Source organism: Grampus griseus, assembly GCF_964374135.1.
Source record: "Grampus griseus genome assembly, chromosome: 5".
Taxonomy (NCBI): domain Eukaryota; kingdom Metazoa; phylum Chordata; class Mammalia; order Artiodactyla; family Delphinidae; genus Grampus; species Grampus griseus.
Genome location: NC_138998.1, coordinates 70,787,130 through 70,812,696, shown reverse-complemented (window position 1 = coordinate 70,812,696; position 25,567 = coordinate 70,787,130). Strand labels below are relative to the sequence as shown.

At 33.8% G+C, this 25,567-nt stretch overlaps 1 protein-coding gene across 3 annotated transcripts in view; it reads left to right on the top strand.

Annotated features, from left to right (window-relative positions):
* The window catches only part of ACAP2 (ArfGAP with coiled-coil, ankyrin repeat and PH domains 2), a 164,341-nt gene that overhangs the window by 125,125 nt on the left and 13,649 nt on the right, over positions 1 to 25,567 (top strand). For 2 of the 3 annotated variants that reach the window (XM_082654106.1, XM_082654105.1), the window contains 10 exons: positions 1,877 to 1,989; positions 9,813 to 9,864; positions 11,279 to 11,379; positions 11,981 to 12,086; positions 17,789 to 17,997; positions 18,338 to 18,407; positions 20,140 to 20,231; positions 21,967 to 22,151; positions 24,457 to 24,644; positions 25,073 to 25,182. In XM_082654106.1, coding sequence (XP_082510232.1) covers positions 1,877 to 1,989; positions 9,813 to 9,864; positions 11,279 to 11,379; positions 11,981 to 12,086; positions 17,789 to 17,997; positions 18,338 to 18,407; positions 20,140 to 20,231; positions 21,967 to 22,151; positions 24,457 to 24,644; positions 25,073 to 25,182 — 1,226 coding nt within the window. Of the gene's footprint in view, positions 1 to 1,876; positions 1,990 to 9,812; positions 9,865 to 11,278; positions 11,380 to 11,980; positions 12,087 to 17,788; positions 17,998 to 18,337; positions 18,408 to 20,139; positions 20,232 to 21,966; positions 22,152 to 23,304; positions 23,398 to 24,456; positions 24,645 to 25,072; positions 25,183 to 25,567 lie in introns of all 3 variants that reach the window. The other variant, XM_082654107.1, reaches the window with a different exon arrangement.

The following is a 25,567-nucleotide window of genomic DNA, read 5'->3' as shown; positions in this document are numbered from 1 at the left end:
CACATCATCTGCAAATAATTGTTTCCTTTACTTTTTGTTTATCTTGCTGGCTAGGACTTTTAAAATAAGCTTAAATCAAAGAGATAATAGTGGTCCTTCTTGTCCTTCTTGCAATTTCAAAAGAGAAAGCTTCTCTTAGAGTCCCCTCATTGGCCAGCCTTGGCCTTGCCTTCTATTCCTTGGGCCCCACACCAGAGCTTCAAGTTCTCCTGATGAGACAAACGCCCTTAATGGGAGACTTGGCTTCCTTGCTCTGCTTACCCCTGTGGCTTCCAATTTTCACTTATTCTTTTGCCTTTGAGTATTCCTTCCAATTTGTCAGCTCATCAGTGTATTTAAATTCTAATATTATATATTTTATTCAACATTATTGGTTGCTTTCATTATAAAATCATATCTATCACATTTTAAGTACTATAAAATATTAATTGATGTTAATAGGAATTATACTGAAGACTTAATTTATCTCAAGAAAAATAGTTGAAATTAGAAAAAAATACTTATAATGCATTGCAAAGATGCCGATGTTACAAATGAAATTTTTAGAATGTTGCCAAACTCAGTTACATCTGTTGCTGACTTAATTCTGTCTACATAATTAAATAAATTATAGCTTCAAGTAAATTTTAAATGAAGGAATTAAAATTTCCCTGATTTTTTCCCCCAAAGTATTAAAGCAGGAAGAAATGTAGCAATTTATTTACAGGTTATTTCATTTGATTATTTTGGATTATTATGTCTTTATGATTAAATTTTGAGAGATGTCAGCAGTGTTTGTTTTTAATTCTGAAGTTAGTCTGTTTCCTCTTTCCATAGTCTTAGAGTCAGATTTGGAAAGCCCTTAGGTGGTTCTCACTCCGTTTCCCCTCCAGTGCAGGACCCCCGCATCCCAGCGTTCTGGCAGGTGGTCATCCAGCCTCTACCAAAATCTTTCTCAAGACAGAAAGTCTACTACTCTCTAATAGGATAGCATTCTAATTTTGATTGTTGGTCCAGAAATAATTTTGAAAGTTTCAAGACTGATCTTTAGAGTTTTCAATTTGGGGATCACAGCAGTCTTGCAGTTTTGTTGAAATTACTTTGGAAATTCACCAGGAAATATTTTAAATATGGTAATTCTGATTTCAAAAATTCATGAATCCTTGGAGGAAAATTGAAAGTTTGAATTGCATTCAAGTGAAAACTAGAATGATTAGAATGATAGAAAATGCCTATGAGTGGTTCTATAGTCCTCATAAAAAAGTGAGCTCGGAATGCTTACTTCACACTGTGGTGCTTCTCCTTTGCAAAAATAATTTTATTTTAATCCTTTTTTGAACCCCCAAACAGTGGAGTTATTGTTTCTACCAGATTTTAAAAACTGCCATAATAGTAATATATTTAGAAAATAGTGGTAGATTTAAATAATCCCAATTAAATATACCCATATTCCTTTAAAAAAAATTGTTAGCAGACACATCACCATAAAATATTGGGATTAAATGAAAACATTTTAAACATAACACCTGTAGAATATCGAGTTATTCCCTTTATCTATTTGTATACATATTGTGCTTTTAATCACAGTGTATATACAATTTATTTACCCAAGCTGTATAATTTATAAAATTTATATTGTCTTTTCTCTTTTAATGTATATTCTGTATACTCATCTATGTTATTGCATAATAGTCTACTGGATTGAAATACATCAATATGTTGAAGCATTCTTCTATTTTTGAACATTTAGGTCTCCCCTGCTTTCTTATGAATATTGTTGATATAACTATCTTAATACAAAGCTTTTTACTGTTTGAGCTGTTTCTCTAGGATAGATTTGTTGTCTAGGGAAATCAGTAAAAATCATATGAACTTTTTAATGTGTTATTTTGTCTAGGATTTCTCCAGTGATGATTCTAAGCTAGAATATAATGTAGATGCTGCAAATGGCATTGTTATGGAAGGTTATCTGTTCAAACGAGCCAGCAATGCCTTCAAAACTTGGAACAGGTAATATATTTCAAATCTAGTCTTGCTCTTTCCATATTCTCAGTTTTCTGACTTTCCCTTTGGTTTGGCAACTCTTTCCTTCATAATTCTCTAAATTCACAGTCCCTAGTAACTTTCCTGAACCCAGTCCATTGAAGATAAGATAAGGCCCTTCTAGGAAAGGGGCCTTATGAAGCAAGTCAAAAGTAACAGTAGTAATTCTAAATTTTAAAATTTAAGCGAAGTTTAAACCAGGAAACAAGGAGACTTTTTATACTGCTTGGTCTGTAGTGACTAGATCATTACAATGAATAAATTTTTAAATGTGAGCTTCCTCCCATATTTGTTACCAAATAGATCTGATTGCAAATTATATTTTGAATATAATGGATGAATATGACAAGTGAGCTTTTTTTTTCCCCTTTGGGTTCCTCCCCTATATGCTGTTTATGTACATTTTTACTTAATTTTGGCTTGTGAATCTTTAAGTGAGGTGATTCTGATCTTTGGATCTTTGCAATAACTTTAACCAGGAGTTTTAGGATATGGAATTGTTTTTATGTGTGAAGTGGGTATGGCAGCTGGTGCTCCTTTTTTCTAAACTTGATGCCTACCAAAAACTTAAAATGTTTTTTTCTAAACTGATTTTTATATATATTGATCCAGTAAATGTCTTTTGAATGAATGTGTAAAATATTTTATTTTCTTATGTATTAATAAAGTGGAATAATTTCAAACATTAAAGCAAAAAAAAAAAAGATTGTATTGTCTCAGGATCATTCTTCTGAATAGCAGTGATTAGCCTTTTATTCAAGGATGCCTCCCTTCTTGCAAAAAAAAAAAAAAGAGTAGTTAGAACAGTTTTGTAATAATTGAAAATAGTATTGGGTTCTGGTTAATTGATACACTATTATATTATTGGTTGAATGTATATTATTTGCTGCTTGAACAGATATGCATTCACTTAATGATAGATTGTTTTCTTTTTTAAAAAAATGGACAGTAGCAAAATAAATAGAATTTTCTTGGTAAGTTTAATTTAGTATACATTTTTGTTAATTTAACTGGAAATGATTATGCTTGGATATTCAGTACATTGAAATGGATTCCTTGTGCACTAATTTTGAGTCCTTGGTGATGAGGTTATAGAAAAAACATTTATTGATATTTTCAAATGTCAGTGATACATTGAGTATTTCCATAGCATTCGATATTGTCAGATGTTTGAATGGTACATGGTGTGTTGTATTTGAAATAATTTTCCTTTACTTGAGAGTGAATATAAACTGGAAAGAATAATGATTATATTTGATATTAAGTCTCTTTGAGTTATGTAGAACTTTTTTTTTTTTGGCGGTACGCGGGCCTCTTACTGTTGTGGCCTCTCCCGTTGCGGAGCACAGGTTCCGGACGCGCAGGCTCAGCGGCCATGGCTCACGGGCCTAGCCGCTCCGTGGCATGTGGGATCTTCCTGGACTGGGGCACGAACCCGTGTCCCCTGCATCGGCAGGCGGACTCTCAACCACTGCACCACCAGGGAAGCCCGAGTTATGTAGAACTTTAAAAATAATACATGAATATAGATGGATCAACTAGATGGTCTGGTTAAGAAATAATGTTTTAACTATTATAAAGTAAAAAAGAAAAATTAAAATTCTGTATTAAGCCAATAATCTTTGAAGCGTTTCCTGGCAAATTTGCATAGCCAGAGTAGGAAATTAAAATCGTGTGGTTGTCAAATTTTTATAATAAAGATTTTTCAACTAGTATGGTTTCATGCGGTAATGTTAGAATTGAATTTTAACCTTCAGATTTCAAAACAACCTCCTTAAAGTTTAACACAGTGAAAATACAGTAAATCCATAGAAACTGTACCGTTATGTTAAGAAGAAATGAAATGAACTTCCATGGACTACTCCAATCAGAAATGCTCTCAGACTTCAAAATGAAGCACAGTAAGTGTTAGTGGAAAATCGCATTCCCACTTAGGACAACGGAAGAACATTAATTGACTTAAGCATGGACCTTTTGGTTTTTTATTATATGTTTCATGAATTTTATTAATTGGCATATACATTAAAACATAACTAAAATCAAGTAGGGAATAACTATAAAATTCTCAATTGTAGATATGTTACCTATCATTTGCCAATTAAGGAAGACAATAACTTTGGAAATGAGGCCACTTTTTAAAGGAGATGCCATTTCTGTGTGATAGGATGACAGTTATTGATTAGAATCATAGATTGTAGTTAACACCTTAATTTTTAGTAAAGAAATGGAAGTGCAGGGAGATGGTTGCTCATTCAGGGTCACACAGCTGGTTTGTGACAAAATTGAGGCTCAAAACCTGGCTCTTTAAAAAACTTGCTATGGCAGATAGTCAAGAGACGACCAAGGTCAGACGACAGTGGATCAACCCAGAATTAAGACTCCGTGCTTCCAGTGCAGGGGCGGGCGGGTTCGATCCGTGGTCGGAGAACTAAGATACCACATTACACGAGGCCAAAAAAAAATAAAATAAAACATAAAGGAAATGTCAAAAAAAGAAAGAAATAAAAAACTTGCTATGGAAATTCCAAACAATCTGAATTTTTTATTTTTTATTTTTTATTTTTTTGCGGTACGTGGGCCTCTCACTGTTGTGGCCTCTCCTGTTGCGGAGCACAGGCTCCGGGCGTGCAGGCTCAGCGGCCATGGCTCACGGGCCCAGCCGCTCCACGGCATGTGGGATCTTCCCAGACCGGGGCACAAACCCGTGTACCCTGCATCAGCAGGCGGACTCTCAACCACTGTGCCACCAGGGAAGCCCACAATCTGTATTTTGATAAGACAAAATACAACTTCAATAACAACAAAAAAATAGCTTAAAAAATATTTTTAAAAACCTTCCTAATCCATTTGCATTATTAGGAATAAATTATGCATAGCAAATTAGTTTCATTTTCATACACCTTTAAAGAATATTTTGATGACAGCAGTAGTTAAAGGCAGAGTTCTAAGGAATATAGCATATAAACTATACAAATCCCTTTTTAAAAACAAAAGTCAAAACCTTGCAACAGAAGTCTTAAGTATTTTCTAGGTTATAGGTCAGTAGCTATAAAAGGGAGAAGAAAGAAAGAGTTATCTATTAAATGTTATTTAGAATTCTCTTCTGCTTTTCAATTTTAAAAATTTGGAATGTATCTAAATTTTTTTATATGAGGTTACCAAAAATCTAATGTTAGGAAGTACGTGCAAATAATTTCCCTTTACCTGTATATGACTTCCAGACTCTGCCCTGCTTCTCTAGTTAGTTCTCTATCTAGCTTGATTTAATATATTCTACGAGCCTCTGAATAAAAGACTGTGTATTTGTGATATTTGTGCCTTAACTTTAAAAATTCAGGAATTCAACTGTTCAAATGTACAGATTTTTTTTCTGCCCACCGTTTACGTTTGTTTTTGTTTTTTTTTAATTGTTTGTGGATTAGTTTTAGGAAACATACTTTCTTGTAGTTACTATAAGGTGCCAATCATATGATGACAAATTTGCCATTGTCTATAGTTTTATGGAGTAGAAGCATACAATATTTTCAAAAGGAACTTTTTAAAAAGATCTTCCTGAGGGAAATGTGAATTTGACTAGGAATTCCCAGGTAGTTTTAAAACCTGACCCTGTGTTTCATAAAATCTAAGTATATCTTGAAAGCATCATTCTATGATCTGAAATTTAACCAAAGAGATGGTATCTTGTGTGATATGATTGAAATAGCGTAAGGAGTGAAACGTTTTATGTCTTATGTGAATTGTTGAGCTTGTTTCTGGTTGGCTTCAGATTTCTGGTGTCTCTTAAGATTTTTATATGTCTATAATATACATTTTTTGATGATGTGATATCTACAAAATAGTCTTTCCATACCAGGCCATCTTCTCAGTGTGTCAGCTTTACTTCAAGCTCAAGTCAGTGCTAGATGGATTACTAATACCTGTATATCTCTTTTGCTTTTAATGATAAATTTAGAAAAGATGAAGGAACAAGGAAAATAATTAAATATTAACATTATTTAGTAGTGAGGTGTTAAAACGAATAAAGAAGTTGAATAATTACATGCTGTGCTCAGTCTTTGTTGAATTAGAAAATATAGCTAAAAGCATAAAATGTATTATATATAGTATCTTAATCTAGTACAGATACAAATAAGAAGTGTATAGATAGATTAAAGATAAACTCTACTTATGTGTGGCCTTAGAGTCTCCACTATCATTTGACAAAAAGAGGGTGAGCAGATGGGAGGAACTTTTCCTTATGGAAAGTTCTCATTTGTTTCAGGTATATATATATATATATATATATATATATATATATATATATATATATATATATATAAACTGTAGTGATTATTTCCTTTAAATTTTTAAGATGAGGAAAGGTACTATTTATATTTTACAGCTGTGACCATAGAGGCAGAAAATAATAGCAGAGTGTGCTAAGTCCTACCAGAACCTTCTATACCATAATGCTTTGAAGAAAATTTTGAATATTTCTGAAATATTAGCATTTCAGATCCCTAAGAATTGGAATTAACTGTATAAATGCATGTATGTATAATATGTGAGCAAAATACAACAGATACTTTTGACTCTTTTGTTAGGTTATGAGCTTAAGCTGGTTCCTTTAATTCTTGCTTTATTTTCATATCATGCTAGTCTTTTGCTTATTTTGCACATTTGCGTTTTCATTCTTTTACCACCTTTCCCTTATGTTTTAATCCTGCCCCATTTTTTCACATGACAGGAAAAAGCCCGATCATATCAGGTACCAAATGGCTTCCTTCCCCTCACCCCTACCTTACTCCAGTTTCCTCTTTGGCACGAGAAAGCTCATAATTAACCTGCATTTCAATTGGATTACTTGCAATGGATATAAAGTCTCATGTTTTAAATTGGGAAGAAAGTGTAATTCTTATTTGAGGAATGGAATTATACCTTTTCATTGCTTATCTCCTCTATTTGTTTTAATCTGGAAAAGAACATTTGATATGTATATAGTTATCCAAAGAAGATATAGATTGAGTAATACGAATACCTTTATATATATGTGTGTGTCTGTATTTTTTAAGGGAAATAAGCTAGTAAATGCTTTTTAAATTTTTTAAACAGTAATTAGGAATTAGCCCCTTTGGTAATCACCTTATTAATTATGTTTAAAGGAAACATTGTCAGTTCCTAGCTTTTGTTTGTTTTACCATTTTGGTCTTTTTCCTTGTGAAAAACTAAATTGAATTTTAGATAAAGGAACATATACATGTTCAGGCTTTTAACTTTGTTAAATGTTCACCTTTTTGGCACCTCTGTGCCAGATGTGTGCATGAATCCATCGTCTGTATAGTTTTAGTGGTAAAGCTTCTACAGATTTAGAAGTCTGACTTTTACCCATGTTCTTGATTTTGAGTTCCGGGACGAGTGCTCAAAAATTGTAAAAGATACTTGATTTCTTTTTTAATGTATTCCCTCCCCACCAAAATTCTGTCATCCTATGGCTCTCATTGGTATTTAAAAATTAATAATATTTGTTTATGAATGTAATATTTTGGTCTAAAATCTTTATTATGTTATCTCAGTTTGAGATAGATATAAAGTGGTGTCGTAGTTTTCTTAAAACCAAGAAATTTTCCTTTTTAAAAACTTTTATATTTTGGCTTTGTGGTCAGTTTGTGAATCTTGCAGAATATAGTGTAGTTGTCAGCACAATGCTTTCCAACATTTGTCTTTTTTATTATTTAATTACCTTTTAAAGAATCTTCAAATTGCAGGTAGCATGAACTTGAAAAATATTAAATATTTTTGCATATCGCATAGACTATGAACTGTCTCATTTTTCCTTTTATTAAAATTGTTAATAATAACTAGGATTATCCTACAGGAGCAATTTAAAATTATATTTTATTTTACTTACCTGATTAAGGTCTTCATCAGTGTAAATGAGTAAAGTTAACTTTTTTCTTTTTTTAATGGCAGAGGAGGGGAGATAGTATCATAACACATACTGATCTTAGTAATTAAAATATTTTTCTACCTAGGATATATTGTGGGGTTGTTTTTCCTTAGGAGATGTCAAATTAAGATGAATTTATAGTGTATACAAAAACTAATGATGTGAGAAAGTTACCCAGAAGCGGATAGATGGTAGGGGAACTGAGTTTCAGAAATACAAATGATCTATAAAGTTAATAATCAGAGGAAATTGTCTCTAACAAAAAAAAATTAAGTTTTTATCTAGTATTTTGTTATTTATGTTTAGAGGCTATTCTAAGATTCAGCAGGTCAAAAGAAATTTATTTTTTGAAGACCTCAGAAGCATGAAAAGTTTACATGGATGTTTTTCCATTGTGCAATAAAATTCATTGTAGTTTTTCATCAAATTATATAATATGATTACTATATATAAAATATAAGAATTTTTATTAATATGGTTTACGCTACTTCAAATGATTTTTTTAAAAAACACTTTAATCAATATCAGAGATTGTTTCCATTGCATGTCATCCCATGTGGCAGGGCTGCACCATTTTGTTTGTTTGGAGGTATTTCCTTTAACATTTCTAACCAACCATGTGTTCCAAAGCAAAGAGACCCAGAAGTTCTTCCTTTTCTAGCTCACCTCTTGATGATTTGCATTTAGAGGCAACCCACTTGGTTTTATCTAGATGCTTATTTAACAGTCTCTATTTTAATGGTAACGGTGATACCTTTTTAAATAGCAAGAAAACCTAACAATCTGTCTAGCTTAAAAATAGAAAAGCATCTAATCATTTTCTCAGCTTTGGAGAATTAACTTAATTTTTTAAAATAGAAATTCTAAATATGTCTAAATACAATTTTTAGTGCTTTGTATTAGTATCAATGAAAAGGTAGAATCTCTATCTGCTAATAGATTAATAACTAATGTTTATGATAGAAATCATCTCACATGAAACTAATTTTAAAATAATGACTCAAATATTGTTTTACCTTTCATGCTTGATGAGAGTTTTTGCTTCCTTTTATGAATGGCTTTTGGCTGTGATTTTTTTTTTTGTAAGTCTTTAGGTCCTTTTACTGTTTTAATAAATTAGAATTAGTAAATATGCCATACGTAGCTTAGTTTTTTCTTCTAAAGAAGATTGCAAGTATAGTGTTTGCCAATTAATGTATAGTAATGAGCAGAACAATAGTTGGGTGACTCATTTTTAGTCATAACTTTGATTATTCTGCTTAGAAGTATTTTACATGAAAGTAAGCCCAAGTGAATTGGCACCTATCTCCTGTGATGTCAGTTCTAAAAGGATGATACAATTTTCTGTTTTGCTTAACAAATCAAATGCTGAATTAGCTTCAGAAAGGTTGAAAACAAAGCACCATTTATTTCAGTCTTTTATTGTATACAAATGAAGTCTTATTTATAATATAATTTTATTTCTACTTTATAACAAAAGCAAATTATTTTGGGGGAAAGATTTAGTTATTTTTGAGGAAGCTCAAAAAGCTAAATTTTTATTTTAAAACAATTATTATTTGGTAATGACATAAAGGATGACAACTTTCGTTAGGATATAAATTTCTGACATAAAAATGAATCAAAATATAGTAATTTTATTTTCCTAATCTGTGGTTTTAAAATTGCCTGAAATTGTTTTTTTACTTTCAGTAGTTATCTATCTCATTGACATCAGTTTATATAAAGCAAAACAAAACAATGCACTTCTAAAAACATAATTACCATAAACTGATTTTCTAGTGCTTTCCCCAATATTTCTTTTCTAACAACAACTGAAATAAATTATGTTTGTGAAAACGTAATCTATTTTGTATTTATTTAGACGCTGGTTTTCAATACAGAATAATCAGTTGGTTTACCAGAAAAAGTTTAAGGTAGGTGTTTTGTTAATTAGTGAAAACCCATTGAGTCCCCAGTTTAAGTTTTTTTTTTTTTTTTTTTTCAGGATTTTTTGTTTTTTTTCCATTTCCTTTTTAAAATACAGTGCCCTAGTTTTTGTGATTTTCTTATTTTGTTAAAGAAGAAGGGTGAGCTCATTAGAAAGGAAAACTGAAAAGTTTAAGTTTTTTAACTGTTCCTTTTGGTAAAGCATTGAAGTCCATAAATATGCATGTGTGCAAGATTACTGTTTATTAGTTTTATGTTTGTGTATGTATAAGAGGACTCAGAAGTGGAAAGTGTCAACATTGTGTCCTGAATTCTTAGTTCCTAGCTTTGAGATGGATTTTTCTGTGTCCCAGGATTATTACTTTTATTCCTTCACATGTTTCTTTGTCCAGCTGTGAGATAGGAATTCCCTAGTACTGTTTTGATGCTGAAGGAAAGGGTGCCTTTTAAGAAATTTCACCTTAGGGCCAAAAGTGGTAATGGAGAAAGGTTAATAATTACATTAAAGTGTAAGCTTGAATTAATTTAAATAGAAACTTTTAAATTTGTTAACATTGTTTTTACATGTTTGTTTTCCTGAACCTGATTTTAAGAGTGAGGTATTTTTATTTAATGGAAAGGCATAATGAGATTATATGTGACTTGAGAATGTTAAAGATAATTAGAGAAGAAGAACTATTAGTTAATTGATGACTTGATTTTTACCTAGTTAGTCTTTATGAATGATGTATTCACCTGTAAATTTCAAATATCCACTTTACTCTTGAGATGACACAATGTGAAATTTTACTTGCTATTCTATGGTAGCAGGTTTATTCCATAGAAGTTCTTTATTCTAACTAATGAGTCCATGGTTATTTCTACTCTGATAAGCTTGGTTTTGAGTTTATTTTTTTATTAAGTACTAAAAAATGATTTAAAATTTCTCATTTTCTTAGGTATTTTAAGAAGCACGTATAGGCTTCTTATTTTTCTTTCAGTTATTTAAACTTGACTCATGAAAGCCTTCTTGTTTTGGAGGAAAGTAGCTTTTATTATATGTGAGTAAGGATCAGGAGAGAAATCGATATGAAAGAAAATAGAAGAAAATGAACAGAAAGCTAACATTTATTGAGCACTTGCTAATTAACTACCAAGTGTTGGACTAAGTTTATATAAACTATTTCATTTAATTCTTATACAGCAGTTTTATGAGGCAGATAAAATTATTAACAGGGCAGAATTACCTTTATTAGTTATATCTATGTTGATAACTCCTATTTCTAATCTAAAATAAGATAAAATATAAACCTTTAAAATTAGACCATTTATTCCAAGTACTGTTTTTAAGTATGTTTTTATTGGTAGTTGGTATTTAAAACCTAGGTTGATAAATATAGGGGTTTTGTTTCCTTATTGTAGGATAATCCCACTGTGGTGGTAGAAGATCTAAGGCTCTGTACAGTGAAACATTGTGAGGACATAGAACGACGATTCTGCTTTGAGGTGGTCTCTCCAACAAAGTGAGTGGTTCTAAAGAATTTGAGAGTTGCTTTTATGTTTCCATAGCTTGTCTTAAAGAATTTTCCAGAATACAGAGAGATCTGTGTTGCAGTTGTGATTATATGAGCTAAAGAGGAAAAAAGTGCTCTAAAAGTAAATTTTAATAATTAATGATTACACGTATTAAGTCAGATACTTATGTAACTTCTACCCAGTATCGTATTCTTTAAATTCTATAAAGATTGATGTGGCCATGTGAAAACATATTAACTGTCATGGTAATGAACTGAAGTCATATATCAGATAAATTTCTTTGATAACTATCATTTCATATATCTACCCAATGGAAAAAATTAATGTTATTTTATGTGGCAAATTTAAAGTTGTTTTTTTTTTTTAATATACAGGAATGGGTGATTTGTTTTCAGTAGGTAATTTATTTCATTGGTTCCTTAATTTCTTTATGAACATACCCTGTCGTAAAGATAGGTGAAATAAAACCTTTCAACAGAAATTAGTTTTTGTTAGAAAATTATTAAATAACAAAGTGGACAAAAAAGTAAACCTTCTTATTTTTTGGTTTAATTTAGTGTCTGAGAAAACAATGTTATTTCCTTTTAGAAGTTGTATGCTTCAGGCAGATTCTGAAAAGCTGCGCCAGGCATGGATTAAGGCTGTTCAGACCAGTATTGCTACTGCTTATAGAGAGAAGGGTGATGAATCAGAGGTTAGTAAACAATATTGTAATGCCAAGTGATACATTAACAAAGTTTCTAATTTTAGTCGCAACATTGCATGATTATTAAAACTTTCTTTTTTATGGAGAATAATTTTTTTTGTAATTGAAATGGCTTTTATTTTTAAATTGTAGATTCCATTCTCTTGCTTATTTCTCTTTATTTATCATTTTATATATATGTTTAATATATATTTAATATATATATTTATGTTTAATCCATTATTTCAATATGTGTCCCAGGTATTCTGATGCAAGTATTTTTCCCCAAATATTTTATTATTCTAATAAAACAGTGAATGTGAAAGGTATTTAAAATTAAAACTGGGTGAAAAGCAAAAAAGGAAAGCTCATATTTTAGTGGAAATCTCCCTGGAGAAGATAAACTAAATATAGAGTCTTGGGTTGTAGTCTGGCTTTAGCTACCCAGTGAGTTTACAAACTCCTTTGAGCAAGGCCATGAGTGAGTCTTAAGAAATGGAACTCACCACTTCCCCCCACTAGCTTCCTGAAAATGTGACATTTGTGAATCTGTACATGTCTGAAAATGTCTGTATTCTATCCTTACATTTGTTTGATAGTTTGGTTGAGTGTGGAATTTTTAGGTTGGAAATGATTATTCTTAAAAATTTTAATGGCAGTGTTTTTCTTGTTTCCAGAGTTGTTGTTGGAGTCTTTCTTGTTACCAGTCTTTAGTATTCCTCCTCTCCAATTTCTTTGTTTTCTTTTTCTGGAATTTCTGGACTGGTCTTATGATTTTCTTATTTTTTGTGTTTTTTGTTCTGCATTCTGGGAGATTTTATCAGTTAGTCTTCCAAACCTTCTATTGAATATTTCATTTCTGCTAGCACATATTTAATTTCCAAGAGATCCTTTTTGTTTGCTGAATGTTTGTACATACAAACTTGTTCTTTTCTCATATATGCAGTGTTAGAGTTGTGGTTCTTAATCTTGACTGCACATTAGGATAACACACGAAGCTTTAAAAAATCCCAGTGCTTAGGTCCCACCCCAGAACAATTGAATGGAGTTGGGACCCAGGCATCAATATTTTTAAAAGCTTTCTAAATGATTTCTGTGTATAGACAATGTTGAGAACCATTTTATTAGGGGCTTTCCTTGGCTTTCTGGTAATCTGCTCATGGTTGCAAGTTAAGGACTAACCTCTTCGGAAGCTCTGAGAACACAGTTAGGACTTCGCTGACTGTGAGCTTCAGCAAAGTGTGGACCATTTGTTGAGGAACAACCAGAGTTAGGGTCTTTGGAGTCTTTTCAGCTAAGATTCCCCAGAGAAGACTCACCAATCTCCTGCATAGGGATAAGGGCCTGGCTTGGAGCTAATTGCTGACCGCAGCATTCGGTGTGTATACATTAATTTAATCCTCTGCCTTCCACCTTTTAGGTAAACCCCATCCAGTCACTTTCTGTTTTACTTTCCCAGAGAATAAACCTCTAGTCATTTGTGTGTCTTTGTAGAGAGCAGTCCACTAATGGCAGTGTTGGGGAGGGCACCTTCGATCTAACTGCTTCTTAAACAATCAGTCCTCCTACTTTCATCCCCACTTCCAAGATAACTGGTATAAATCCTTGAGTCCTTTGAATATTATGTGATATAAATTGAGGGACTCTTAGATTTTTCTTATTATTTCCTTAGATTTTACCTTGGTCTACTCAGTTACCATTCATCCAGCCACTCTTCAGCTCCCCAAGTTTTGTTGCTCTTATTTTCTTTCTTGTTCTCTCTATTCTTGTGGATAAATGTCTTAATTTTTTTAAATAAACAAGCTTAAGTTTTTAAAAGTAGATTACAGATATCATGTCATTCCACACTTAATAGTAATTTCTTAATATCGTCTGTAACCCATTCTATATTCATGTGTCTTCAGTTGTCCTAAAAATGTCTTTTACAACCTGTTTTACAAAGTAGGATCTCTTCTATGACTGGGCATTGCATCTGGTCTTACGTTCCTTGTCTTTCCATCTAGAACAGTTCTTTTTTTTTCATAACAATGACGTGCTGAAAAGGTTAGGCTATTTGTTCCTATAGAATTCCTTCTCATAGATTGCAACATAGATAATGTGTATACTTCATGCTGCAACAGGAGACATACAATATTATTATCCAGCCACTGTTAATGCGAAAATGTTCTGTGTGAACATGAAGCAGACACATTGGATTAGGGAGATGACAATATGATCCCTCCATTGTCATGTTACATTTCCTTTTTTGTTCCCAGTCTACTTTGTTATTTTTTGTAACAAAATCTACCTTGTGTTACTTTGACCCTATAAGATCTGTGCTCCATCAACCATTCATCTAATAGTTTTATAACTGAATTTGTAATTTCATTAGGAATTGCAAAATGATGATTTTTCTAATTCTGTCATTCCCGTCTGCATTCCTGTGCGAAATACAGGTTTTCTTCATCAACGGAGCTATTTAGTTAGTTTAATAAAATGCTTGATTTTTTGCTTTTAATTACCACATTTGGTTGATTTATTAGCTACCTTAAGTGGGGACAGATACATGTTTTTTGGGATATCATTATACACTCATGGATTTTTGGTAAATACAGTGGGTCCCAATTAATTGCGGTAATTACTCTTTTTTCATATTCAGATTATCACAACTTTGTCCATTAAGGGCTCTGGGTAATTACCTTTAAAAAAATTCTCTAGTTTTTAGCGGAGTTTTGAGAGGGAACAAATTTAGGTGTGTATCCAGATCATCTTGATGAAGGAGCTAGTGGTGTTGCTGAAATACCTGTTAGCAAAATCATACACCAGAAATAGCAGGGATTACAGGAAAAATAGGGATAGGGCCAACCTAAAAAACCGTGTAAGTTTGTAACTTGAATAATTTTTGGAACTTTAGAATCTCAATAAAAATATTGACTTGGCCAAAAAGTTTGTTTGGTTTTAAGTCAAGATAAAAGACACATTTTTCATGAAGAACTTTATGGAACAACTTATTCACTACCAAATGAGCTTTTTGGCCAACCCAATATTAGCCTAGTTAAATTCCTAATAAATGAACACTATAATATAGAATACAGATAGGACTTAACTTTAAAAATTGGTGAGGATAGCTTAAAGGAAGGGTACAGAAGGATTGAGGCTTTGGTGACATATACAAAGTACATAAAGATCAGAGAGAATGGTGCAGTAAACACTTTCAAGTCATAGCACATGGCCAAAATGAGCCAAGAAGAATGGGGAGATGGGTGTCATTTTCAGTCCTGTGTTCCTTGAGGTGGCCAGCCCAAGTTCTGCTGTGTTAGTGTACTTTGCTTTCGGCCAAAAGCATTAGCTAATAAAGAAAAAATTGGGACTGAACCAACATGATTTCTGCATTATATTGACATCCTTTCTCTATATGATAATTGCTTATGAGCTAATTCACATTATCAAACATGTTTTAGTAAAGCAGATTTTATTTCTTTTTTTAAAAAAATTTTAAAGTAATCTCAAATTTATAGAGAAGTTCCAAGTATAATACAAACAATTTTTTCCCCTGAACTGTTTCAGAGTAAGCTGCTAACATATGCCCCATCACCCATTATTAATTTAGTGAGTAATTCCCACAATTAGGACATTTCTCCTATATAAGCATAGTACAGTCATCAAAATCAAGAAATGAGCATTGATGCATTACTTCCATTTAATTCTCAAATATCATTGTTTTAACAGTTGTCCCAGTAATGTTCTTTACAGCAAAAAGATGCAGTTCAGAAGCACAGGTCTCTTTTAGTTGTCATGACTCTTCAGTTTCCTTCAGTTAGGAATAGTCCCTCAGTCTTACTTTGACCTTGACCTTGGTTGTATTCAAGATTACAGATTTCTGTAGAATGTCCCTCATTGTTGGTTTGTTTACTCACAAGGTTATGCATCTTTTGTAGGAATGTTGTATAAATGATGCTGTGTTCTTCTCACTGCATCCTTTCAGGTGGCACAAGATTTTGATTTGTCCCGTTATTGGTGATGTTAACTTTGATCACTTGAGTAAGGTAGTGTCTGCTAGACTTCTCTACTGTAATGTTATCTTTGTAATAGTATTTTGTGTGTGTGGGGGGGGTACTTTGAGACTATGTAGATATTCTGTTCCTCATCAGGCTTTAAATTTTAAAATATAATTATATCAAGATAGGCCTCTATTTTATTCAATGTATTATAATTCATTACTATCATTATTTGTTTTGTTTCTCAAATTGACCCAAGTTTGGCCAATCCAGTGGAGCCCTGGATTCTGTATCCTTTTGACATGTTCCCAACAATCTTTGAGTTGTTCTCTACTTTCTAACATGATGAGATGTTCCGAGTTCATCTTCTTGTAGTTTCTCTGTACTAGCCTTGAAATCAGTAGTTTCTGCAAACTGCCCTAGTTCTTTTTCGTGGAGAATAGTTTGTAGAAACCAAGATAAGGGAATATACATGTATATATACATATATACACATTTACATCTGTATAACTTTATGTATCTATTTGTATTGAAACCATTAGGGCACCTGTTGGTATCTCCAGTCCTAATTTAATATAACAGGGTTTGTTCTAACTCTCTCCCTTGTTATATAAATGAGCCCTTTGTCTGCAGTGAGAAATCTGGCTCCCACTTATTTTTAGCAGGTTTAGTTACGTAATCAGTTCCCCTGTATGTGACCAATATCCCTTCCCTGCTGCCATTTCCCACCTGCCAGGCTCTAACATCTCTCACTAGGTGGCACTCCCACTTTGTAGTTCCTCTCTATCCTCAGGCTCTCATTTCCTTTGTTGGGCTGTCTCCCTATGCAAATACCCTCCTTCTGCTGCTTGGGAACAGCAACCTGCACAGGGTCACTCTCACTTGAGGGTATGCTCCTCACCCAACTGAGTCCTCTCTGGCATACTGTATCCCCACACTTTCTTTGCTTAGCCCCACCTAACGGCTATTGAATTGAGTTTTCAAGAAGGGCAAGACAAGGGCCAAATTATATTTCTGTTGATTTTATACTAAAATACTGGCTTGTTGAAATGTTTTTAAACCAGAAGACTTTTTAGGTCATATCTTTAATTGCTTAGGATCCCCAAACTACATGTTTGTATTTGGTCGTTATTGGTATAGACTTTGTTGTTCACTTAAAAAATTAGCTTTTTGCTTATCTACCACCTTTGCTTTTCTCCTCGTTTCACCTGAGATTTTAGACATCGTGCATTCTGTTGTTGATTCACTCGTAATTATAATTATGCAAGTGATCTCCTCATTAGTAAAAGGCCATATCATTTTCAGTAATTCCACTGCAGTAATTGAAACAACTTGCTTGCAGTTCATTGAATACCTTGGAAAAACTTGGTATAAAATAGTATTTATTTTATTCTTGAGTCTTTATAGTCTCACGTGTACTCTCTCTGTCTCTCATCCTGCGTGTTAATTTACTGTTCCCCTTTCTCTTTGCCATTTTATCTTGTACGTACATTCATTGTGTCGGGTTATTTTTCAATATTAATGTGTTTCTCCCCACAAGACTAAAGGCCAATTGATGGAGGAAACTATATCTTTTCATCCTTGAATCCCCGGTGCTTAGAACAGTGCCTGGCTTAGGCCCATAATAGGCCTTCAATTTGTTGATTAGAAGCATTTGTTTGGAGCATGCAGTGTGCAACGTAGTATTACAATCCTTTTTTTTTTTTTTTTTTTAATAATTCTTAATTCTTTTAGAAGCTGGATAAGAAATCATCTCCATCCACGGGAAGCCTGGATTCTGGAAATGAGTCAAAAGATAAATTATTGAAAGGAGAAAGTGCATTGCAGCGAGTCCAGTGTATTCCTGGCAATGCCAGCTGTTGTGACTGTGGTCTGGCAGACCCACGGTGGGCCAGCATCAACCTGGGCATCACCCTGTGTATCGAGTGTTCTGGGATTCACCGGTGGGTAGGCCTGCCCAGGATGAGAGACTTCTTTCCGTTAAACACACATTGTAAATTACTGTGTCTCATTGGTTAGAGGACCTTTCCCACTTGCCTAGTTTGACTGCCAGTGTGTTTTTGTATCTTTTATGAAGTGGATAAAATTCTGGTTTGTGAAGTACTTTTGAGGACTTTGATTCACCATTCATTATTAACTAGAAGATCTGTCCCTATTTATGTATGTGTTGAGGCCTATATTAGAGACTATGTCACATTAAGAGAGAAAAATAACTTGCATAATGTGCAAATAGAGACTTGAAAATTTTATATATTAATGCAGTCTTTTTTTTTCCCCACTTAGGAGTCTTGGAGTTCACTTTTCAAAAGTACGATCTTTAACTTTAGACACCTGGGAGCCTGAACTTTTAAAGGTAAAATGAATATTTGCTTAAAAATATTTTATGTTTTCACATAAAAGTCAAGATTTTATTTATTTATTTATTTTTTTGCCACATAGCTGTGCAGGATCTTAGTTCCCCTACCAGGGATTGAACCCGTGCCCCCTGCAGTGGAAAGGCAGAGTTCTAACCACTGGACTGCCAGGGAATCCCCCAAAGTCAAGATTTTAGAATCTGGTTTTACAAATGTGTGAGTTTCTCAGTGCTAACAGTGAATTAAATTGTATTGGAACATATCTGATGTTATTTTGGCAAATCTGGTGTTTTGTTATTGGTTTTTTAAATTTGCTAAGCTTATTATGTAGCACTCTTAACTCCATGTCAGTTCACTTTTTTTTTTTTTGCGGTACGCGGGCCTTTCACTGTTGTGGGCCTCTCCCATTGCGGAGCACAGGCTCTGGACGCACAGGCTCAGCAGCCATGGCTCACGGGCCCAGCCGCTCCGCGGCATGTGGGATCCTCCCGAACCGGGGCAAGAACCCGTGTCCCCTGCATCGGCAGGCGGACTCTTAACCACTGCGCCACCAGGGAAGCCCTGTCAGTTCACTTTTTAAGGAAACCAGCAACCCTGCATTTTTATGTTTTCTCACAAATTATCTTAGATTCTGTGCCTTAATTTTATATTTTATAATTACATAAATTCTTGTTAAAAATATTAGATATTGCTATGGTGAGCTGCGTGATGGATTGGTATAGCATGTCATTATCATTGCATATTTTAGCATAACACATTTGCAAATTTACATTTTTAAGGGGTAGTACTCATCAGACTAAGACATCCTTTTTCCTGTGTAAGGATTCATATCTATGAAAATGTCATAAATGATTTTATATCACAACTGGGTTTTTAATATTTACAAAATTTATACTGGTTAATAGTATACCCATTTTAATTCCCACCATTTAGTTTACCATACTGTAAAAAATATACGTTTGTGTAAAGGTTGTAGTGTATCCTACATTTATTTCTGTCTGAAAATTGTGTTCTTAATATGCTTGTGTTTTTATTTCAATCCATAAATAAACCAATAATCCTGTCAATTAAGTAAAGTAAAAAGTTTTCTTTGTGGAATCACTGTGGAAACGTCTAAATGAAAGTGATTAAGTTGGCTCCTGTGGTAGAGCCCTATTTCGATAGATTCCATAAATTGTTATGAATTCAAAGGAGAAGAAAGTGGGGGGTGGGGGCTAGCAATCTAATTTCTGCATCAACTTTGCGTGTAGATATGAACTCAGTGGATTCAGTTTAGAAGCTTTGGTTGAAACACAACTGTCTGATACATTTAAAAAATATTTAGAAATACTTATAAATAAAGAGTAAGGAGAAAATAGTTTACTTCAATTCTGAGTTGTTTAAACCTTACCGTGTCTGGACTTAGGCTTCTTTTTTCAGTTAACTTAGCAGATGTTGTGAATGTGTAGCCTTGTGCTAGTCACAGTAAGGGATAGAAATCTGTTAGAAGATGGGTGAGGAGAAACGCTTTCTTGAGGAGTAGTAATCTTCTAGGGGAGGTATTCTGGTGAAGAATGGCAAAATGGTGATATTGCTCTCAGTCCTTGTCTCCTTTTGTTTTAACTTCAAGCATCTTTGTGAAATGAGCATTTGCAGAACATGCAAAAAGAACTAAGTAGCTCTGTTTGCTTAAGGATTTATACAGTGTTTTTTAGGAAATTATTGCTTATTTTCTGTCTTTCTGCCAAACAGCTTATGTGTGAGTTGGGGAATGATGTTATGAATAGAGTTTATGAAGCTAATGTGGAAAAAATGGGAATAAAGAAACCGCAACCAGGACAAAGGTACTGTTGTGTTAATGTGTTACCTCATTCCCCCCCCCACCACCATCTTGAATATAACTGTTATTTTATTTCACTTTAATTGATATGTATTATTGAAGCAGACTGTTTAGAAGAGATCATTACTGCTTCTGTTAAAATGTGGCTGTGTCTCTCTTGGGTTTGTTAATTAGATAATTATATTTTACTAGTCAGGTAATAAATTATAGTCTCCAGATGAGAGAGAATCTTAAAAATTAAGGCTCCGGGGCTTCCCTGGTGGCGCAGTGGTTAAGAATCCGCTTGCCAATGCAGGGGACACAGGTTCGAGCCCTGGCCCAGGAAGATCCCACATGCCGCGGAGCAACTAAGCCCGTGGGCCACAACTACCGAGCCTGCGCTCTAGAGCCTGTGAGCCACAACTACTGAGCCTGCATGCCACAACTACTGAAGCCTGCACGCCTAGAGCCCGTGCTCCACAAGAGAAGCCACCACAATGAGAAGCCCGCACACTGCATTGAAGAGTAGCCCCCGCTCGCCACAACTAGAGAAAGCCCGCGCACAGCAACAAAGACCCAAAGTAGCCAGAAATAAATAAATTAAAAATAAATTAATTAAAAAAAAAAAGGCTCCACATAGGAATATAAAAACTCTTAGCAGTTAAAGGAGACAAAGTTCTGTTAGTGGCAGGCCTTTAAAAAGAGTTAATCTGTTCATTAATGTCTCCAAGGATCAAGTTTCTACTACCTACAATGAATAGTATCACATTGTTTGACTTCGTTCTGCAAATATTTGTTAATTATGTATTTCATACATGGCATTATTATATTGAAGAATTACAGATGAAAAGGGTAGCTTCTGGTAGGGGAGAGTACTTACTTAATTGCTCTGTTTGAAATTTTACTTCCAATTCTATATATGGAGACTCTGAACGAAGTGGCTGCCTTCAAGGGAGATAATTAGTTTTGTTGTTCATGTTATTTTTAGACTTTATGATTCTTTATATTAGGTATTAAAATTTTATTTGCCATAATCCTATGTTTGATTATATTTTTATGATAATTAATACTTTCTAAAAGTTATTGCCCTCTAAACCAATACCACTTAAATCAGATTCTTATTTTTTTGCTAAAGCATGTCTGTTTGAGTTATTTCAGACCTTGAGATATCCTATTTTAGCCAAAGACCTAGGCATTTTAGAAAGATGTAAGTAAGAAAAGGTATAGAACAAACTTGGTGTTTTATAGTTGTATCATAAATCAAAAATTTTAAATGTGATACCTTTTTTGGTCCCCCTTATGTTAGAAATGCTATGTTGTTTTGAAGTAGTTGTCTTATGAAGAATTATGGTCATGACTAGTGATAGTTCAGTATGTGACATTATTTATCGGAGTAAAAATGGAATTAAAGTTAACTTCTGTAAATTTTAATAGTTTCTTGGTAATGTTTTTCATTCTGTAAAAAGCAAAAGAGAATATGTATGGGAATGAATGAGCATAGAAATTAAGACAATAAGAGAGTGCCATGTTAATACTTGTGATTTTTCATTTTATTGTTTGTTTTTCATTTAAACATGAAATCATAGTTCATTAAATATTGGGAAGGAAACCATGTTATAGAATGTTGCAAATTCAGTTTTAACTAGTATGACATTTAGTGACTTTCTTTGAAAAATTCAATATGTAATGGCTTCTTTTCAGTATTAGCCATGCTAAGATATTAAGCAGAACATCATGACATTTTTATGTATACCAACCAGACAGGAGAAAGAGGCGTATATCAGAGCAAAATATGTGGAGAGAAAATTTGTGGATAAATATTCTATATCATCATCACCTCCTGAGCAGGAAAAACAGATTGTCTCCAAAAGTTGTGAAGAAAAGAGGCTGAGCATTTCTAAACTTGGGCCAAGTGAACAAGTTAGAGCATCTCCCCAAAGTTCAGGTATTACGGTTTACTTGTTATCTATATAAATATTTTCTTAAGCTGAAGTCACTTTCTTAATCTCTGAATTAGTAGCTGTTGTAGATTTTTTAAATGCTAAAAACTGTTTCCTTCTGTATATTCTACAGAAAAATTGGATTTCTCTGTCTTTAAAACAGTTAAATTTAAGCAGTGTTCTGATAATTCACATTTCTAGGTACACTTGACCCTTGAACAACTCGGGGGTTGGGGCACTGACTCTCCGATCAGTTGAAACTTCTCATATAATTTGTAGTTGGCCCTCCATGTATGCGTTTCCTCCATGTCTGCTCTGCAGTTCCTCTGTATCATTGGTTCTGCATCTGTGGATGCCACCAATCCCAGATCATGTGGTACTGTAGTATTTAGTATTGAAAAAATCTGAGTGTAGGTGGACCCACGTAGTTCAAACCTGTGTTGTTCAAGGTTCAACCATAATGTGTATATTCTTAAGGAATAAAACTGCTTAAAATGAAAGGGGAGATGGGAATTGCAAATCTGTCATGCAAAAAGCCCTAAATATCTGATTAACCACCTAATAGCCTTCCTGTTTTTTCCTCCTAAATTTTTCCCAGTAACGTTTTTTCCTGCCCTTTTCCCTTCTTATGGCCTGCTTTGTGCTTTGCTAACTTGCATGTCCCCAGTGATTGCTGTAAATAGCGACGAGGCCAGGAGGGAGTCTCTGTTCTGTCCTGATGAGCTAGATTCACTCTTCTCCTACTTTGATACTTCTTCAAAACTACGTAGTAGTAAGTACTACTCTTGTGGAGCATTCCAAGTCTGTGCCCGTGGTCATTGTGCGGTGTGGCCATTTCTCTAGATGTTACCCATTGTCTCAGAATTACACATTACTTACAGTCATACGATAAATTAACTCTTTACTACCCCTGACACATTACGGGGTAATGAGATATGTTGCGACTCTGAAAATAAGTTTATTGCCAGGCTTCATGACTGATTCATATTTTGATACGTGAAGTGTTCCAAAGGATTAAAATTGTCGTAAATTTATTCTACTGGTGGTGGCTGAGATCACGTTGATGTATCAGAGCTCATTTTAAAACCTCATTGATTGTGGGACTTTTTTTCTTAATGGTGCAAACTTTAATCACTAGCTGGTTTTTCTTTAAAACAGTCAAAAGTAATGACAGTGGAATCCAGCAGAGCTCTGATGATGGAAGAGAATCTTTACCTTCCACAGTGTCAGCCAATAGTTTATATGAGCCGGGTGAGTTTTGGTGAAATTCCATGTTAATTGGTATTGTTTGCTGAAAAATGCATGTGGAAAATGCCAAGTTTGATTAAATAGTTTCTGAAGGAAGTGGTTAGTCTTTCAGAAGGTACTAAGGGGCAGTTAATACTGCTGAATGAGAAAGCAGCTATTTTCATATTTGGAAGTTCTCTCTTAGCTGTACATTTTTCTGAGCCTCAAGATATATGTCAATAGCTAAGGATAATTTTTAATCCACGTGAACGGTATTTCTTACTACCCGTTATGTTTTTTTGTGGCTGTCTTTTCTTATCAGGAGAAAGAGATCAGCAAATCCCCCACATCCCCCCCCCAAGTTAGGTTTTTCTTCTGACCTGTGCTTTCCTCCTATATTCTCTCCTTTATGATTTCAGTGGTTATGATCTTGCAGAATACTCAGGATAGTAAGCATTCTTTAAATTATTTGAATTGCTTGTACTGCAAATTGTGATGATGGTATTGGACCATTCTAGGAATAAAGTGAGGTTTGGTCTAGTAGTGAAATCCTTTAGGGGTTCTTACTGCCTCTTCTGAGTCTCTAAGTCCAGGCTTATACTCATATATACCTAATTTTAATCTAATACAGAGTAATTTACCTATCCATTGGATACTGGCAAGACCATAAAGGCCTGGTGTACTAGTCGATGTATTTATAAGAGAAGAAGGTTGTGGAGAGTGATTAGTCTATAGGAAATAAGATTCCTTTGTGAACATCTCCCATTAGCTCATTTTGTTAAACTAGTGGTTTCTTATGTCACAACTTTCATACTGTGATACAGGTAAGAGTTCGCTTTTTTAAAAAGCTGTGGTAAGATACACATAACGTAAAATTTACCATCTTAACAATTTTCAAGTGTACAGTTCAGTGGCATTAAATCTATTCACACTGTTGTGCTGCCATCACCACCATCTATCCACAGAACTCTTTTCATCTTACAGAACTGAAATTCTGTACCTATGAAGCAATGACTCCCCATTCTTTCCCTCCCTCCTTGCCAAGAGCTCATTTTTATTGATGTATTTGTGTTTGCTTTTCAGAGACAGAAAGGCAGGATTCTTCTGTGTTTCTCGACTCTCAACATCTTAATCCAGGACTCCAGCTTTACAGGGCTTCGTATGAAAAAAATCTTCCTAAAATGGCTGAAGCTTTGGCTCATGGCGCAGATGTGAACTGGCCTAATTCTGAGGAAAACAAAGCAACACCACTTATTCAGGCTGTATTAGGGGTATGAATTTGTAAATTCAGGTCTTCAGTGGTAGTAGAGCATTAAAAAAAATCATAATTCATTTTGAGCATAGCTTTAGCATTATTGTTTGCTTTAAGAGATGGGATAGAAAATAGAAGCAGCAGCTAGTAGTGATTTCTGAACATCACTTTGTATAAGCTCAATTTTTTTTCTTAATGAGGGAGTTCTAGTAATGAAAGTAGTGGGTTTTGCTAGATCACAAACTGCAAATTGAATCCCAGTTAGAAGTAGTTCTTGGGAAGAAAATAATATAATTTATCATTTTTCTGCTTTTTGCAGGGGGGTATTTTCTCTTTTGGGGAAAATACAATAGAAAGGCTATTAGAGTAAAGTAAATACTCTGTTAATAGAAATATATTATTGTTTGTTTGCTTTTTCTCCATTGTTATCTTCTTTTTTCCTCTAAGGGCTCTTTGGTGACATGCGAGTTTCTCCTTCAGAATGGTGCTAATGTGAACCAGAGAGATGTGCAAGGGCGGGGACCACTGCACCATGCCACTGTCTTAGGGCACACGGGGTAAACTAGTGCTTATATATTTAAGTAGTTGAAAAAATTATTTTGAAATAATGTTTTGCCCTTTCTCAGGTTAAGATTGTTAGCTAGAGCTTATAAAGTTATACTTTCCTTGACTTACACTCTCATGCTGGCACTTAAAATTTTTAAAAATTTCATTCAGAAAAAAGATATGGTTACTTTTCAGATAAGAAAATTGCCAAGCTTACTTTGAACTTTACTAATTCTTTATATAGATCTGTTTTAGTATTTAAAACTGTGGTGATTTCATCAGGCAACTTAAGTCTGTATTTGTGTATATTTATGCATGTACATACATTATGTAGATAGCACATACATTTTGGGAGAGTTCTGTAACTTTGTAAATTTTAGTTTTCCCACAGGGTAG